The sequence below is a fragment of the Pelecanus crispus genome, chromosome 10, assembly GCF_030463565.1.
Source record: "Pelecanus crispus isolate bPelCri1 chromosome 10, bPelCri1.pri, whole genome shotgun sequence".
Taxonomy (NCBI): Eukaryota; Metazoa; Chordata; class Aves; order Pelecaniformes; family Pelecanidae; genus Pelecanus; species Pelecanus crispus.
Window position 1 is genome coordinate 16043692 of NC_134652.1, and position 18939 is coordinate 16062630.

Below are 18939 nucleotides of genomic sequence, written 5' to 3' on the forward strand. Positions count from 1 at the left end.
TTCCAGAAGGAGTGGTAGGGGCACACATCTGCTGGTTTATTGGGGAAGTACAGTGAATTAAGAAAGGGATTGTGAAGTAGTTTCCAGGAGTAAGAAAGATCTCTGGACTTCGTGTCTGTGGATGTCCTGTCTGGTCCTGTTGCTTAGATGTGATTTTAATTTCTAAGCATCTCCTCCTTTGGGGTGGGGCGGGGACAGTTGAATCCACTTGATTGTGAGAATATCTTAGAATGCAAATGAATGTCATGACAAGCAGTGTTTCATTTCTTTGTTGCATACTTCTTTCTAGCTGTAAGTTATGCTATATATGTTTTGTGCTTCCAGAGCAATTGGATGTCTTGTCTTTTCCTCAACCCGATAAAGCATGAAAACAATAAATGGGGAGGAGATTATATTTGTCTGTCAGTTTGAGGCATAATTTATGGCTGTGTGTGAGTATAGTTTTCTGTTACCCCGGTATTAAGGCTGCACGTCTTCAGGGATTTTCCTTAATCTTTTCATGTTGTCCAACGTCTGGTCTGACCATGTTGAGGATGGTGACTGTAAAAGCACTCTCATAGCTTGACTACTGCTGTTTTGACACCATTTAGCTTTATGTAGTGGTACAAGTGTTAATGACCATTAGTCTCTGCTACTGCACCCACCACAGAGGCTGTGCTTATCCAAGTGCATTTGTGTGGAAATTTTAAAGAAATACCTATATATACTGAGTTGAAATGTAAAATGGTGGAAATCATAAAAATGGTGGTGCCTTTATTAGGAAAGTGTTCTTAAAGCAGCTGATCTCAAAGGAGTAAACAAGAACTAATCTGGGGACTAAACCTTCATATGTAGCTTAAAAAAAATTGCATTGTTTAAAATGCTCCAGAATTTAGACTTAGGTTAGCTAGGTCCCAGTGTAAAAGGAGGTCTCTCTTTATGTCTATTCTCTCCTAGCCCCGAATACACATGCCAAAAGATGGATTCCAACTTATATCTTCTGGATACCAAGCATGGCTAAAGCAGGTTGGACTGTATTATTGTTATTCATCTCATGTGAGGGACCGTGTTGGACACCTGTGCTTGTCTCATTAGTGAAGTACATAAATGAGGGTGTAATGAAGTTACGGTGCCATGTTAGCTGATACCCCTCATAGCCATCACTGTTTTGTGTTTATGCATGCTGTGCTTGTATAACATTTTCTCACCAGTCTTATGAATGTGCACTTCCTGTAAATAAAAGTTCAAAATGCAGTCACCTGAAAGTGAAAAGGGTCAGAGTCTGAAGAGAAATCTGCAACAACAGCTTGAATTACAGAATTAAAATGGGCCTTCAAACACAAAGCTGCATGGTGGTGGTGCTGGTAATAATGGGGAGGCCACTGGGTTAAAACTCAAGAGAATTGCATCTAGCCTCTAATTCAGATCTGCCTGGGTGAAACAAGTATGGACACTTACTCACATCACATAACAATTGTGCAGTTTGACACAATCTGACACTGTGGGGAGTCCCCACTCGGAAGTGGCCTAGTGCTATATTACTCTGGCTATTATTAAAGGCCAGGCTTTAGATGTCTCAGCAGTCTGCCTCCAGCAATTGCTGTCAGCTTTTCACTTTTGTGAGTGAAAAATCCCCCTTCAGAAAAAATAGCTTAATTTACAAATTGCCTGTACAAATCTCTTCTCTCATGAAGATACATGTATGATGAATCCTGCGTCCTTGAGAATATGTGGCTTAAAGTTGCTGTTTTTGTAGAAAGCCAGAATGATTGTGTTGTTATGGCAACAAAAACTGGAAATATGAAAACGGCACAGATAAGCTGCATCCTGTTGTCGTGGCAACTGGAGTTGTGAAATGATGAAACATGGTGGTGAAGGGATCTCTGGTACCGTGAGCCCAACAGAAACAAAGAGCCAAGTCACTTGAGCAGAGTGGGAGAGAATTAAAAACTACAGCAGCAAACCCCTTTAAAACACAAGAGTTTCATTGCAGGTGCTAACAGGATGGCTTTGATTATCTCCAGTTTTGTCTCAGTATCTTACAAGTAGTAAGTAGTAACTTGTTTGTGCAAGGTGCTTACTGCTGTCAACTTACATTGACTTCTGTGAAACTGAGAGGAGCTTGAATGCCTGTAAGATGATGGGTATTGAGTCCTGTATTACATTTGCAAACCATTTCTTTGGATGAGTGATGTGTTGCAAAGGTGAAGCGTGCTTTGGAGCTTCTCTCCGAGAGACCATTTCTGTCTTTCTCGGAGTCCACACTAGTGAAGGTCAGCTGGGACATTGAAGCTGATGTTTTCTTGATTTAAACTTTGCTGAGCTGGAGGCAAGGTGTCTCAGAGGAGTCTCAACTCTGCAATTATCGTCTCACAGAGCTCAAGTTTGTTGACCTATGGGGCATGGCATCAGTTTCTGTTTCTTATGTGGTGGGGTGGGAGAACAATAGGAAGAGGATTGTGCGGCTGTTCTGTTTTACTTCTGAGGCACAGACCCGCATCTGTTCTTGCTATGTTACATTACCAATGCTCTGTTAGGGGTGGGATGTATTCTGGTTTGACTCTGAAAAATACGAGGGGGACACACACCCCCAAAACGCTCAGTTAGTGAATTTTCCAAGGAGACTTTCACATTAGGCAACCTCAAATAATAGAACTTATACTTTAAAAAATATTTTTCCATGTGGCTGCTTTCTTTTTGATTTTTAGTTTACTGTTAATGGTTTTAAAGTCTTTATCTTAAATCTTCTTTCTCCTCCTTGATCCAAGGAAAAGTTATAAACCTGAGCTTGTGTCATCAACAGATGCTGTCATGGAAATAGCTTTGCTATTCCAATTTCAGTGCTGTGATTTCACCACAGGAAGTATATGGATATAGGAGTTGATACAAAGGGTGGAAACTTTTGATCCAAAGAAAGAACTCTCATGAGAAGCAGAGAGGTTAAATTTTTTTGAGGTGTGACTGATTTGGTGTAACATATATACCCAAGGTCCTACCTGTAGGATTCTTTAAAACCGCATATTGGAAAGAAAGCCGCTTTTGATGTATTTAAAAGCAGTAATCTACATATGTATCCAGATGGAATGGTGTCTGCATCAGGTTTATCCTCCTGGTGTCTCTGTTTTTGACAGGATACTAATGTAACGATTCCACCCCCCCCCCCCACCCCCTGCCCAGCATAGCTGAGTATTGATCTGCTGCCTGGTTTATACAGAATGTGAGAAGTATCCCAGTAACATTGCATTAAAGTGGGCTAAAAGCAGTTTATATTAGAGATGAGGTGGAGGAAGATGGAGTTCTGCAAGACTGGACACATACTATAAATATCCATAAACCCGACAATTTTATCTAAAAACAGTGCTGGCTGGATTTGCGTATTTTCAGCCTACTTAAAGTGGAGATAATAGTTGAACACTACCTGAGCATGGGTTGCCCACACTGATGCTGTTACCCTCTGTCCTTTAATGGCAGGTTTTTATATTTAATGTTGCTGTGCTGCAGTAGAGAGCTGTATTGTGTTCTTGTGTGGGCTAGAGGAAACACAATACCAATGGCCAGAAATACATGTTGCTTTAAGAATAGCGTTTTAAGTAACCTGCAAAGCTCTCTTTACTCTAGCTGTTTCCTGTTAGTTGATCTTTTACAAAAAGGCAAACACCTACAGTTAATTTAGCCTTGATCTTCATTTAAGCCTTTCTTTGAATGGCAGTGTTGGGCTGCTAGCAGTCTGTAACATCGCATCACCTAGATGTTGACCCTTTGAAGACAAGCTGCAATTGACTTTTGAGAGTGGGGAGGGGGGGGGAAAGTTTGTGTATAAATATGATCAATAGACATGACATTCCAATTCCTATATTATATTGACACCTTCTATGATTTAAGCCAAGCTGTGAAATTGGGCAAATTAAGCTCTTAATTAGCTGAAACACTTATAAAACATTATTTTGATTACATAAACGGGGGAGTTAAAAGTGTAATTTTAGGTGGCTTGTGAAACATGGTAATTCAGAGTTAAAGCTAATCCCTCCCCTTCACATAGCATTGTGAGCAAGTATGCATCGCATAGGATATGTAATATAGTGCACTCATCTGAGCCTTTCTGCCTCCCACTGTCTTTTGGAGTAGAATTTTTAGAGCCAAGTTATAAACCTGTAAATGTGTTTTATGCTGGAAATTCTTGGTGCTACCTTAACTAGATTGGTACCAGCAAAGGCCAGTATAATCAAAACAAGGCACTTCAGATATTAATGGTCTGCACCTCAGTCAAGTCAGCTGAAAAAGAGTGTGTAAAAACCAGGACTGTGGTGAAAATAGGATTCTTCCACTAGAATTGCACTTTACCAGGAGAAAAATGCAATGATTCTGGAAATATTTTTGTTCTGTAATTTTGTCATTTAGCATGTCCTGCTTAACTTTTAAAACATATATTCTATTTTTAGTGGATCACGGATCACTTTTTAAAATTCAGGTAGTGATTCCTTGGGTGGAAAGTAGAAATAAGCTTTCTTTCTGCAGTTCATTATTAATACTTGGCACTCATGTAGTACTTTGAGAATGTAAAGTGCTATGCAGACATATCAGTTATCCTTTAAACACTTTTGTGTGGTAGGTGTATAACAACAATAATCCTGAGAGATTTTATGGAATTAAATAAAACTAGAGATGAGGGAAAATTCTAATGAAACCTCCATTTCATCTCTCCACCAATGTAGATTTCTTCTCCGCAGTTTGTGTGATGGAAATCTAGACTGAAGTTGCAAAAGTGTCCCAAGCTGAAGAGGTTTCAACCCATTTCTTAGAGTAGGGTTGGGTATTTTTTTAAAGCCTTACAGTTGTTCAGGTTTAGTGATGGTTAGGCAGTTGGTATATTGCTCTTTCTTCTTTTTATTATAAAGGTGATGATTCACTGTTCTCTTATTCTTGGCTCCCTGTTGTTTCAGGTTTTGGTTTATATGTCAGAGCTTCATAATTAAAGACACACTCCATCTCTGACACCTCTCTTGGGCAGGGTAGTTCTATTGTCCTTGCTGTGCAGATGTGGAACTGAGATGCCATGCTACTCTGCCCAAACTCATGCAGAATGCCTATGTCAAAGAATTAGATTTATCTCTTATGGCATAATAAGATTTTAAATTGTTCAGAATTACTGCAAAAATCAGGCTTTGAACATGATGGAGCTTAATAGCAACTATATTTTCTTGCTTATGAAAGAGCCTAATGCTCTTGGTCTTCCAACATCTCCATTTTAAGCCTTCAGATAGTTTCATGCTTTAGACTTCGGTGAGATTGCTTTTAGTAAGTTTGGGTAGGGCTTGCTTTTAACACCATCTTTGGTGTTGCTTAAAGAAGCACACACAAGTCCCTGCATGTTATGCTCCTTAAGGAAAGGTATGGCATCTGAAATTAAAGCTCTGCAGGTGCACTGGTTTAGATTTATCAGCCTCATGGATTAAAGAGCCGTAATTATGAAAACATTAGTATTGTCTACTTCAGATATGATCTACACACGTTCCCTCAAGCACTTGGCAATTGAGGATCTTGTACACCTTATAGATGGGAAGTTGGCCCCTTTCTGGGGTGTGTAACTTCTGTTGATCTGGAATCCCAGAGGTTGAACTCCAGTAACCACTCTTTGGGGAGAACATTTCTTCACAAACAGTTACCTAAAAGCTGTGATTTGATCCTCCCGGATCCCTCTCAGGTAAGAAATTATTTGGATAATCTGAATATGTAAACCCTTTTCTGTGTCCCTTATCTTTGATATTTAAGAGTAGTTAGTGAACTGGAATCTCTTGTAAAAAGTTACTGAAAGCTAGGGAGTTACCAGAAGATTAGAGAAGAGTTTGCATATGTATGTTAAGGAAAATTTACTGAGTAATTACGTGAAAAGAGGGAGACTGAAGGAAAAGGAATCATTTACAGCAGTTTGAGCTGTGTGTGCATAGCAAAGGTTGCAGAATGTAGTAACCCCCTGAGCCATAGGGTGAAGGGGAAAACTGCTGCACTGAAGTCAGTGATCTGTGCTGGGGTAAGAAGTCCAGTATTTCCTATGTTTGGAGTCTAGGAGGAGTGTTATAATTGAACCCTGGTAGTGTGCTTCAGCCTCTGATTTGTGAGACCTAATTGTTTTGAAGATAGATCCTACAGTTGTTCCAGGAACATACTCTCAGCTTTCTGTAAGTCACGTTTGGGTTGCTTGATTTGCAGTTCATGAAAATGCTTCAAGGGTCTTAAACGAGATAGCTTAATTACTTTTGTTATAGCAAAACAGGAGCACAAACCACTTTTAATCATCCCCATACATGCTTGTGGAAGTGTGACCAACATGTATGAACGCAATAGAAGCTGAGAAATTGTGAAAAACAGCGGTTATGACAGCAACTGCATGTTGCCCTTCATGATTCTGGTGCAATATGTGCCAGCTAGAAGAACTGACAGTTTGTGGACTAGTTGAACCCTGGGAGATCCTTCTCATGGTCATGCTCCCAGGAATACTGTAGTTGCCTCTTTGTTTTATAAATTCATCTTCTTACCATGGAAAGACTTTCAAGAAAAACTGGCAGTGACAAAGTCAGAATTATCTTGTTTTAAGTGCAGGGAACAGTGGTCTGGGGTGTAAGGAGGTGTAACTTCTAACTCTATGGGTTTTGACCATTCTTTTTGGCTTAATTAACACTTACAGCTTTTAAAATTTTTCTTGTTTTCAAATGAAAACAGACAAAAAACTTTTGGAGAAAGTTATAAAAGTATTAATTTGCTCTGAGCCATGCTAGTCTCTTTGGTAAGTTCCTAATTAGGCAGGATTTTTTTTATAAAATGGGTATTCTTGTCTCTCAGGTATATAACTGCTCCATAACTGGTAAATCTGTATTTGTATGTTAGGGTTTTTAAAGGCATATTATTTACACAATTCACTGGAATGGCTCCTTTGAAAGCTGGGTGGCTCTCTCATGTAATTATGTATTTAGTATGCCTTGTATCCACTGTTGGGATAGGGGGGAAAAGAAAAGAAAAAACCAAAGCCCCACAAAAATCTACTAAAATAAAAAAAAGAATGTTCTCATTCCATTTTTGCAGTTTTTTTTAAACTTGTATCATATACCTTTTTCTCAGATAAGAAGCCTATATGATAAGTGCTACCCGAGCTAAAAAATGAAATAAGTGTGACAAGTTTTTTAATTGTGAAAGTACACAAGATGCACTGAAAATTTTTTTTCTATAACTATATCATATATATTTAATCAAAGAGAACACCTCTCTGAAAATAGAGGGAAAAATAAGACATACCTTTTCATTTTTATGTATATGTGAGAGGTTGAAAGGATGAAAAATGGACCAAAGAATGGAACCAAACCCAATTTTTAGGAAGAAGTAAATTTCTGGAATTGTTATTAAGTTTCATGAGACCGACATTTGCAATGTAAATAGCAGCGGATCATAAAGGATCAAAATTCCCGAGGCACATTTCCTGAGAATTAGATTTTAGAGAGCATGCAGGGAACAGTACTACAAAAGAGACTTTCAGGGAGAATTTTACTTGCCAGCCATCCCATATTCAATTTCTAAAGTGATGAAAAAAAGAGGTGGGGAAAGATCTGTCTCCTCATCTTCAGAGCATCCCTTATGTTTTGTCTGCTCCAGTTTGGGTGGTAGAATTTCTAGCACTTCTTTTCTTCTTTTGTCCTGTTTTTTTAAATAGTTACAACTTGTGTTTCTGTTTTTCTTTGTACAACCTTATCTAGTTCCCTGGCTTATGATCAGCTGGACCAAGCAGAAAAAGCCCCATTTCTCTCAGTTTTTAAACTCTTCAGCTCTTGTCAAAAAGTGTCATACTCTATTTATGCTCCTTAATGAAAATATTGGGTGAACAGGATCTTAATTTCCATCTCCCAAGGGAAGTAGAAATTGTTATTGGTTTACCTTTAGAGTTCAACTGCGGAAGGCACTGGACACTGTAGTAGAAGGGAAATAATTCTGAACTAGGAAAGGATTGAAATAGATGTCGTTAGCAGCTAAAATTACTATTGTGTACAGTTGACCAAAACCCAGCCGTTGGAAAAAAATTGTGTTTCCTTTTTTACTTTGCCACTCACTTGTGAAGATGTGCAAAAATATGTTAGGTTGCCTGTAAATCAAAGGCATTTTAGGCACGTGGGATATCATAAGATTGAGTGAAGGGTTCAGACAGGGATAAGAGGTTATTACACTTTATTATGTTAAAATGCACCACAATTAAAGACAGTCATTCTGTATTACTGTCTAATTAATTTCTCTGAAGTGTTTATAAAGAAAATATCATTAAAATATTGTTTGATTTTTTTTTTGTTGTTCTTGTTTTACAGTGAGTTCAATACAGTGAGTTTGTGTTTTCACACCTGTGCACTATAGTTGTAAATTGTAGTAGTCCAAGAACTTTTGGTTTTTTCCCCATGTAGAGCCACTTAGTTTTACAGGACAAGGTGATATATTTCTGACCTGTAACACAATTTACTAAAACTGTGTTAGTTACCCCTAGTATATTGTATTTGCTGAAGGACTAGAAGAGAACAAATTTGATTAAAAAAAACCCCCAAAAAACAACAAAAAAACCCCAGCAGTCTGAAATGGTAATGTATAGTCTTGTAATGCAATAGCAAATAAAGTAAATAACCAATTTTTAGTGCTGGCAAAAATTTAGCCATTGAGTGTGTATTGAGATTTGTCTTTAGGACATCAAATAATTGGAAGAGAGGGTAGGCTATTAGAGGCAGAACATCTGATATAGTCAAAAATGTTCTTGCAATATAGTTACAAGAATAATTGAATAGGTTAAAATACGGCTTCCCTTCAGCTCACGGTTACTGCCCACTCAGCTCAGCCAGTGACTGTGAATGCTTCTAGCCTATTTTAATTCAAAATAAGGCAAGCCCATTTTAATCACTAGTGGAGCAGCTGATACCAGCCTCTGTCAGGAGGAGGATGCTGGTCTTGTTTGCAACTGTGTTCTCTGTGTTTCTTTAGTGGGAAAATATATTTCAGAGTTCAGGGGATGGGACTTGAAAATCAGTTGGAAAAAGAAATTGTGTGTTTTGTCAAATAATTCCCTATCTTATGCCACTCAATGTGTATTGAAGATGCTTAGCTTTTATAAATGAAAAGCTTTGCGTCTCTGGGTCTGAAAGTTGTGCAGACATCCGAAGTATTAATGCAGTCGGGAGTCAGGAAGGTAGGGAGACTGCTGCATCCTGGCCCAGTACTTAGCAAGCAATATCAGCATTCCCATTTGGCTGTAGTGCAAACGCTGTGCCTCTGTATCTTTGTTTTGAAGAATCAATGTAGATTGACTTGAGTTCAGGAGAGGATTTTGTCAGTCAGCTTTTCAAGTAGTGAACGTTGAGGCCAGTCCCTTGTTTGTGGAGCTGACAGTACAAAAGTGAGTGTTTGACACGTGGCTTGCTCAGTGGATGGGGATAGAGGCTGTTGAGATTTTTCAGAGATCAGGCTGTAAATGAAGTTGTTCTGTTGGGTCACTCATCTGATGTACACACAAGCTGTTTCTATTGAAGCACCTGGGGCCTTTTGTTCATGCTTGTGAATAAGCCTCTTTCAGTCACCAACAGTAATTTAGCGTCTCTGCTTCCTTCAGTAGGTAAAAGGCAAGTACAGGAATGACATTTTCCCCCCACACTGTGCAACTTCACACTTATTTTTTTAAGATAAGTAACAGAACTGTGTCAGTAGTGTAAATTTTGTTATATACTGGAGCAGATTCAGAAGTAATCTAAGGTGTTAATTTATTACCGCATACTTCCTAATTCTGGAATAATACTAAGCAGTGAGAGTGCATGGGTGAGTAACAATATCCTCTGTAGGTGCAGGGAGTTCTGCAGAATAGACCTCCAATGTTTTCCTTTGTTATTGTGGCAATTTTGGAGGAAGACATTTCATTACCTTCTAAGTGCGCTGGCACAATGGAATGCCATTCCCGCAGCTTGTAGTGACTGATGTGAGCCATAATCTCGCATAAACTTTGAGGCAACGTAAGGTTGCCTTCCCGCTGACAGAATGGTCCTCATTTTTCCTGCCTTGGTGTCTTGCCATGCTTCGGTCAGTACAAATATTTAAAATAACCTCTTTTATCTTGTCAATCTAACTTTAATGGCAATCAGTTCTTCGGGTTCATTATCACAGCCTGAAAACCTGAGCCAGCACAAGGGATGGGAAAGCCTGAGAAGAGGGAATAAATGGTTGGGGCAAGACTTTGTAAGTCTGTGTGCAAAAAAAAAAAAAAATCACCCCATATTTATTTTGTATTATGTTATGAATCCTAGGATGGGTAATGTTAAGCAGCTGATGCTTACCTAGTGAATTTGCTCTGCATCATCTGAGGTACCCTGTTGTAGTTTATCTCTCTTGTTACTGTGATGTTCTTGGAGAGTGATAAACAACTTTGATTTAAGTAAATGCATTATTAAATTGGTGAAATACTTAACCATAGATGTCTGCTTCATATACTTTTTTTTAAGGCTGATTGTCACAACAGCTTTTAATGGCTGAGGTGATACATATTACATTACAAAGAAAAGATTGCTGGCATTTGGAAGGTTTTTGTTTGTGGGAGTGTTTGCTTTCTGGGAGGTTAGGATGGCAGACAAGGAAGCATGGCTCAGATTTTTGTTGCTTGTTGTAATACTATGGCTGTAATTTTTTTGTCTTCAGGGTGGGCATTATCTACAAATTCGTGTGATGTGTAATATTATGACGTGCTCAAGTTCTTGAGTTTCAGTATCTTTGTAAAGTGAAGAGTGTTTTTAAAAACAAAAAGGAGGTGAGGAATTTATTTTAAGGTATCGTAAAGTTCTAATAAGCACATTTGTATAGGTTATGATCCCCAGCAGTCTTTTAATACTATTTCTGGAACAGCAGTGTAAATTGCAACAAAGTACAGCAAAGAACGTGGTGATAGACAGGGTTAATCTCTCTCTGGCTGTCTGCACAGTACCAGATTATGGATGTTGGTGATCACCTTTCTGCTCATTCAAGGATGGGTTACGTTGCTCCTACATACTAATTTAGTGCAAGATTGTGCAAGGTTTTCTAGCCCTCTTAAGAGCAGCAAGAAATGGTGGCTCAAAAGGCAGCTGTCATTTCATACCCGCTCCAGCTGCCCTTTCCACTCACATTTCCTCCCATCCCCCCTTTTAAAAAAAAAAAGGGGGGGGGGGGTGAGGGGAGGAGTGCAAAAAAGAAGAGTATGAGGGTTTGAAATCTCTAGCATCTAATCTGTCACATCCTACAGTTTTCATAGCTATCTGCCAATTTAAAATATACTTGCTTTTTCCTGCCTTGCCAGTAATTAGACAAATGCAGCATTGCTTATGGCATCAAAAACTCTGTGGCTGGTAAAAGCAATTGCTATCATAATGCATCCCTAAATTTAATAGTAGTGGTGTAAAATGAACAAGCAACTCTATATTTCAGGGGGTAATGGCTTTAACTATCAAAATGGCTAGTATTTTCCTTGATTGGCTGCTTTGACTCCTTTTTTGTATTTGTGTTTGGAGGAACAGAATCAATTTATTGTAATAGTTGTATTTTATTTAACTAATAACAAGGCAAGCAGAAACATGAAACTCTATACAGTGTCACCAAGTTCCTGTTCACCTTGGATTGCAGGTTTTTCCTTTTATCCCCATTACAGACAAAAAACCAAACATGCAAACCCTTTTCTTTCTCTGCCAGTATTACATTTAAAGTTGTCATTTTCTTTTCTGCTTCCCTTGCAAAATTGCTTGCTTTGTGTTGTGCCTGGAGCATGGATGCGTGTGGAGAAGAGGTCTGATTAATTGGAAAGAAACTTTTTGTTACTGGAAAAACTCACACATTGGTGTAGAAAATTGATCAAAAATTTACTTTCTTGATCTGTAGTGCCTTTTTCTTGCTACTATGATGTCTGTAAAGCTTCTCCCAAGCAAAAGACTCATCAACAGCTTGTGTTCTCTTAAAGATGTCTCGGTCTTTAAGGCCAGGTGCAGTTGTGTTGATGCCATTTGGCTAAGCCTTGAAAGTTCCTGTAATCTGTGCCATCCTGTCTCATACAGTCCCATCTCATAGTTGTCCTTTCTCTGCAGTGCTCTATGCCCAGATCTCTGTGGCTGGGCTGCTCCAGCCTGGCGGACAGCATGCCCTCGCTGCGATGCCTGTATAACCCAGGGACTGGCGCACTCCCAGCTTTCCAGGTACTTTCTGTCTCTCCCCACTCCTCCTTTTCTCTTCATCTGTGTACGTGTGCATCTCCTTCTTTACTTCCTTGCTTGCTTTACCTCCATTTATTCTGCCTCCTACTGTATGCCTCTCCTATGTCATTCAGATCTCCTCTGGTATTTAAACCCATCTTGTGTAGATTCAGGGCAGCTCAGTACTGGGGCATTTCCATTATCTCGATGTAATATAATTATTTTGTCTAAATTGGCTTGGTGCCATCATCTTTTCCGTTGGCTTTCAGTTGTGTCAAAAATATATCACTTAATTATATCTGGCAAACAGTATCCATCACACAGTCTCCAATCTGGCTATTCATGCAGTGATTCTCCTCCTATCTAAATTTTCTGTATGCCACTTAGAGGACTGAGGGGGCGGGTTCATTGCCATAGTGATAATTGATGCCAGCATTTGTTTACTTCAGGTTTGTTAGCAGTAGTCTGGACATTTTGGCTACAGAAAATTATTGTACAAGCAAGCTGTCAATCAAAAGGCAAGTAAAGGAAACCTGTTTTTTCTTTGGTCCCTGAATTTGTTAGATTCAAGCTTTTCTCTGTCATGAGACAGCTTTCTGCCAAACAGGTTTGTTCAGATGCTTTGGGTGACCAGTGAATCTTACAAAACACAGCCACTCTCCTGTGGGTAGAGAGTGAGGCAGCTGTTGGGTAGGCATCTAGAAACCTAGACAAGGCGCTCAAGATCATTGCAAACATTTTATGACGACATGTGGATATAACCAGGAGAGCAACAGAGACTGGGCTGCGGAGATGTTACGTTCATGTTGGATACTCTGTCTCTGAGATGTCCTGTGTGAACTGCAGTGACTGAGGGACCTTAGGAACATCTCTGTAGGCTGCATCTTCATTGGAGCTTGCGGTATGAAAGTTTACTTCAAGGTTTATGCTGCTGCATTACGCTGCTGCTGACCTAACCTGTGGCAGAGAGTTTTCACCAGCATCTTGCGAAACCAGACATAACGAACAAGCTAGAATCTTTCTGAAATTTTCAGTCATTTTGGTGAAAGTTCGTTACCTGCCTCTAAACGACAGCACGCAAAGATTATTCTGAATTTGGCTTCTTGCTCCCACGGCTAGGAGAGTACTGTGGAAATAATCCTTGCAGTCTCAGGGGAGGCTTAAGTGTCTTGCATCATTTTGCTGCAACTCTTTTTGCTGACCCAGCAGTAGTACTGATGGACTCTGGAAGGTGTCCTGCCAGGCCTCCTTCGCTGAAGCAAGCTTTTAGCAGAGCTTTCCATGGGGGAGGGGGAAGATGACTTTTTATTAGTCTAAGAGGACTCTGGAGACAACAGGCAGAATTTAGACTCCTACTTCTAATCCTGATTTGCATAATTTGACTAAATCGGATGGGCCTCATTTTTGGGCTTTCTGCTGTTGAATAAATCTTGGATCTCTTTAAGCTCAGGTTTTAGAGAACCTTACCAGTATACGGAAAGCAATTTATAAACTCAAATTGGGAGTCCTTTCTTTCTACTTGAATTATTTTTGATTACTCAGAATAAGCATATATTACAAAGGGGAAGGGAAATTAGCCTCTTTTAGCTCAAGATGTTCTTGCTAATGATAGATATGGACAATAACTTTTCTGCTAATGCAGCGCATTGATATTTGGGGTCAAATGAGTCAGCTGCACAACCGTTCACCATGTACTGTCTTCTTGGGAGTGTAGTAGGACTTGGACATTTGCATTCCTGCAGATTTTGAGAGACATTTCCATGTGTGTTTAGTGACTATGGGAATGGGGGACATCTGCCCCACTTGCCATCTAAAATGGTATACTGGTACTCTTTACAGCACTCCGACTCTGTTGAGGAACATGCTTAGTGCCAATTGAGAGAGAAACTAAATTGCCAGCAACAGCTTCTACAGCAATGAGTCATCCATATTTCAGTCCATTTTTTTCAGTGGGTTTTGATCCCCATTAACTTGCATGGTTTGAAGAAAACTCCCCTCTATGAGGTATGGCTTCTGCATTTTCCAGTGCAGAAGTGTACATGGTAGTGGTTTGGAGCCTGCTTGAAGCTGTGATGTTGCAATATTTCATTGTTCTTTAATGCTTTTTTTGGTATCAAATCTTCAGGAAAGCATTAAAGACTTTCTTGTAGCCCAGCAAATTTTCTCATATTAAGTTATTTTCTTTTTTCCCTAGCAAGCTTGAAGTAACTGGAGAAGCATATCAATGTTCTTTGCTTGTGGCAAAAGAGAAGATGCCATCTGGAAGGCTACTTAGTCACTGCTGAATTTGTCTAGTTATTTACATGCTTACCTTCAGATGCTCAGACAGAAATGTGGAAAGAGGCTCTTTTTGAATAGCTCAGTTAAAGCCCTGCTGACTCCTCATGGGAAACATTGGCAGATAGTCGATTTAGAGATGATTCTGTTAATATGTCAGATAACTTCATTTTTCTTCTTTGTGTGTTATTATTAGAGACACTTGTGTGAAAACAGGATCTTCTGGTTCCTCAGCTCTGTTTGGCAGTCCTCCCACAGTGGGAAAGGTTTTAAGGCTAAACCCAGGCATGGGGGAATAAGGAGCTGGAAACAGTTCTTTTTAACATCTTTTATTTCAAAGGGCTTTGCAGCTGATAGTCTTCTTGTGTAACTGAATTTCATAGAGATCATGGTGGAAGATGGCAGCAAATTGGAACATGAACTCAAAGAGGATATTTTAACAAGAGAAAAAGGCCAGCCCTTCCGTTTTCAGCGTCTTGGGTGCCAAATTTTACTGTACTGTTATTCTGCAAAGCAGCTGAAAACTAGGTTGCATGTAGATTCTCTTAATAAAAAAAATAAACTTATGCAGAGTATATGCTTTTTCCTAGAAATCCGTGCTTTGGATGTTTCCAGATGTGCCAACAGGTGTCTGTTTTCATGACACTTTTCATTTGAAGATAATTACTTTCCCTTTTAAAAAATTTTCCATGCATGCTCACAAGCCTCAGTTTATGTTGCTTTTAATAGTCGCAGTTCTCTGAAAATTCTGATTTACAGTTACACCCATCAGGTACGCCAAGGAAATGATTGTATTAATCCTTCCAGGTTTGCAGAAGACCATAGTACTTCCTTGAATTTATTTCTGTAAGGTATTGTATAAATGAGGAGACCTAAGGACCAATTTAAAAGTCTTGCCAAAGGTTATGTATCAGGGTAATCACAGAGAATAGTCCAGCTCTTCCTTTTTACCTAATTGACACCCCTCACAGATATCAGCTCCAGTTTAGATTGTAAACTTTTTGGGACAAGAGCCATGCTTTTACTACTTTGGCTGGAGCCTAGGCACCAGTGAAAAAGCGAAGAGTTGTCTTGTCAGCTTCACTTTGCAAGATCTGAACCTATTTCTGTAACATGCTCTGGTAGTCAAAGAGGAGGATTAACTTTTGTGGTAGGGGTAGCAGCATTTTGTTGAATACAGAAGTGTCTCTCTGGAATGCCAGAAATTCATGTTTTGCTTTACCTGAAGTGAAGGTCTTCCATCGTGAAGAACTACACATCAGGGTTTGTCAGATGAAGGGGACTAGCTTCTGCTTGGTTTGCAGAAGCAAGGTGTGTCTTCCTCAGTCTTGGCAGAAAGTTCTGTCCTGGTTGAGGAAAGCATGGGTGTACTCTGCTAGGCAAATGGAAGTAAACAGGAGCGTGCTTGAGGTTGTGCAGCATGGAGGTGATGTACACTGCTCCTTCCTCTGGGCCGAGATCACTTTTGGAGAAGGGTGAGAGTATGAAAGATGTAAACGGTTTGTAGTGGTGGAAGCCTGTTGCACCCATGAAGAAGAGATGAACTCATTTCTCAAATGATTTTTACATCTATTTCTTTTCTAATGTTTATATTTTCATGTTAGGAAGTGTAATATTTGTTAAAGAAACATCATCAGGAAGTTGTTAGAAACAGTTGTCTCTGTAAATTTCCGTCAGCTTGTTCATGCATTTTTGCCTTAAAAATTGACATTTTATTGCTGAGAAATACAGTGTAAATGTGAGTAGTAGTACATTATTTATGGTTATACAGGAGGCTGAAGCTAAAGTCTCGGGGTGGGCAAGCTGTGCATGCTTAGAAATGCATTTTTGAGAAGAGCATTTGAAGGAAATTGTTCGGCTTTGGAGCAAATATTTTCTGGTGTGCGTAGCTCTGTCTCTAAGTGGGGGAGAGATGGTGTGTCCAGTCAATAGACTCTATCAGTGTGGGGACGTGGCTGCCCTCGACCAAGCCTGCTTTGTATTCCCCCCTCGCGCTCTCCCAGCGGCCGTGTGAAATCTGCCCGCGGGCTGTTTACGGTGCGCCTCTAAAACGGAATCATAATTTTGGTGACTAATAGCCAGAGCATGTGGCTCCAGCACCCCCCGGCTGGCGGCAGGCTCTCCCCTGGTTATGAATGTAGTTAGGTGGCCCCCAACTGTTTACAAGACAGCAGAGGTGAGATCTTTGATTGACAAGTCAGAAATGCATTAGATCATTCCCTCTGCCAGTCTCTGGTTCATGCTGTTAAAAATGTCAGCCTCTCCAAGTTTGAATGGCAGCCCGAGGGCCTCAGAAGCTTTTTCTTTTCTGAGATGGAAACACAAATTGGATGTGTGCCTGAGCGCTTCATCCTGGGCTGTAATTTCATCTTTTAGCTAAGAACCACAAGGTACATGAGCAAAGCACCCTGTAAACAATAATACTGGGGAAAAAAATAAACAAGGTCGTGTTTCTGGTACGTTGATCCACTGGTGTCCTGACCTCTATCACGTTGAACATCTCCACTCTGATTGCTGTTCCCTTTGGCATTACAATGAGAGGAGAGAGACTGACACGGGAGGCAAAGATTTAAAGTTGCAGTGTTGTTACACATTCCTTGTATTGGCTATGAAATATTGAACTGCCACAATGTGACACCTGGGTTTTTTTTAAGCGAAGTTTCTTGTTGGAGCTGTTCGGCAGCAGTTTCTCCTGTTTCTCCTCATCTTACCACCTGGCAGGAGCAATTATAAAGGCACGAGAGGGGGTATGAGAAGGAGCAGAAATGAAGCCAAATTAATTGCGTAATTTTTGCACTTGACTCCAGCCTCCATCTGCGGTTCAGACTTTTGGGAGCTTCACTGTAGGAGGACCAAGAGGGTTATCCTAACCAGGGATTCCCCCCCCCCCCTCCCCCCCTCAAATGAAGTAAATGCCCAGTGACTAGAGAACAGCTTTGTTAAACATATTTAGGATTTATCCCCCTTTAAACCTAATGACCTTGTCTGGCTGGTGGCTGTTACTGTAACCTGTGCTGTTACTCGGTGATGCTGGGAAGCCCACCAAACTCTGACAGCCCCCGGGTTGTGCTGCAAGATCTCGGCTCCCGGCCAGCAGCAACAACAACAAGAGGTGCTTCCCTTCTTTGAAATGGCAAAGAAATCCTTCTCTGCGGATCAGCATGGACGGTTTTGGGTTTTTTGGTAGCACATTACAATTTGGCAATTAGAAATCGGCATTTATTCTGCACCCGTATTGACTGTCAAAAGTTGCACGTGCTTTTAGTAGTTCTTCAGTCTGAGCATCAAGAAGTGTGATAGTATCTGTCACTGAGAAATACCACCCCAGCATGCCCAGCATGATGGTTAATTTAAAGAGCATTGTAGCTAAAAAGCCTCCCCTCCTTCAGCCTCTGCGTTAATGATCTCGTTACAGTGTAATGCGCTCTTCCTGGTGCGGAGAGGGCAAGGTCTTTAGCGCACCGGCATTAGTTTGGCTGATTAGTTTAAAAAATGAAACAAAACTCATCCGAGTTTCCGTTCCTCCCTCGTTAGAAGTCGGAGAGGTGTATGAAGCCGTAGTGACGAACGGCAGATGCGGCGCCACACTGAAGGCGTTACAGGTATTTCTAAAGCTAGCTCCGGCTCCTCAGGACTGCGAACATCTGCTCGGAGGTGGTGTAGAGCTCCACAATGCACTAATTGAATTACTCTTTTCTGGAGTTGCAGACTGCGCTAATTGAATTAGAATCGGGCCGTGCCTGTGCGCGCACACGACACCGCGCATGTGCGCGGGAGCGAGCGGGGCGCTGGTGGGGGGGGGGGGGGGTCGGCCTCGGCGCTGCCCGGCCCGGCCCTGCCCGGCGCTGCGCTGTGCCCTGCCCGGCCCGGCCCGGCCCTGCCCGGCGCTGCGCTGTGCCCTGCCCGGCCCGGCCCGGCCCTGCCCGGCGCTGCGCTGTGCCCTGCCCGGCCCGGCCCTGCCCGGCGCTGCGCTGTGCCCGGCCCGGCCCGGCCCGGCCCTGCCCGGCGCTGCGCTGTGCCCGGCCGTGCCCTGCCCGGCCCTGCCCGGGGCTGCGCTGTGCCCGGCGCTGCGCTGTGCCCGGCCCGGCCCTGCCCGGCGCTGCGCTGTGCCCGGCCCGGCGCTGCCCGGCGCTGCGCTGTGCTGTGCTGCGCTCCCACGGCCCCGGCGGGTACTGCAGGGCCGGCGGGCTCGGCTCCTCCGAGCCCTTCCGATGGGCCCGGGGCCTCTCCAGAGCTTTAACAAAACTCCTTCTTCACATTACTTACGGTGTTAATTTTTTTTTTTTTTTCTTAAAAACAACACTTCAGTGACTTTTCCACGCTCTTCCAAATATTCTAACCGTCGTCTTAATCTTACTCTTTCTTGCTTTATACAAAGAAGGCATTAAGTGTACCCCACTGCAGTCCCCTCACAGCAATCATAAATGTTTCTGTGTGTTTAGCACCAGCGTAGTCTGCTGTAAATCAC

The 18939-nt window shown here is 41.3% G+C and overlaps 2 protein-coding genes across 5 annotated transcripts in view; one reads left to right on the top strand and one right to left on the bottom strand.

Annotated features, from left to right (window-relative positions):
- Positions 1-18939, bottom strand: part of OGA (O-GlcNAcase) — a 457590-nt gene that overhangs the window by 151389 nt on the left and 287262 nt on the right. The window lies entirely within an intron of this gene.
- The window catches only part of BTRC (beta-transducin repeat containing E3 ubiquitin protein ligase), a 118192-nt gene that overhangs the window by 15811 nt on the left and 83442 nt on the right, over positions 1-18939 (top strand). Inside the window, exons 2-3 of one of the 4 annotated variants that reach the window (XM_075717346.1) lie at positions 937-1005; positions 12090-12197. The exons of 1 other annotated variant lie outside the window; for it this stretch is intronic. In XM_075717346.1, the coding sequence (XP_075573461.1) occupies positions 937-1005; positions 12090-12197 (177 nt within the window). The remainder of the gene's footprint in view (positions 1-936; positions 1006-12089; positions 12198-18939) is intronic. 2 more of the 4 variants (XM_075717347.1, XM_075717348.1) reach the window with 2 other exon arrangements.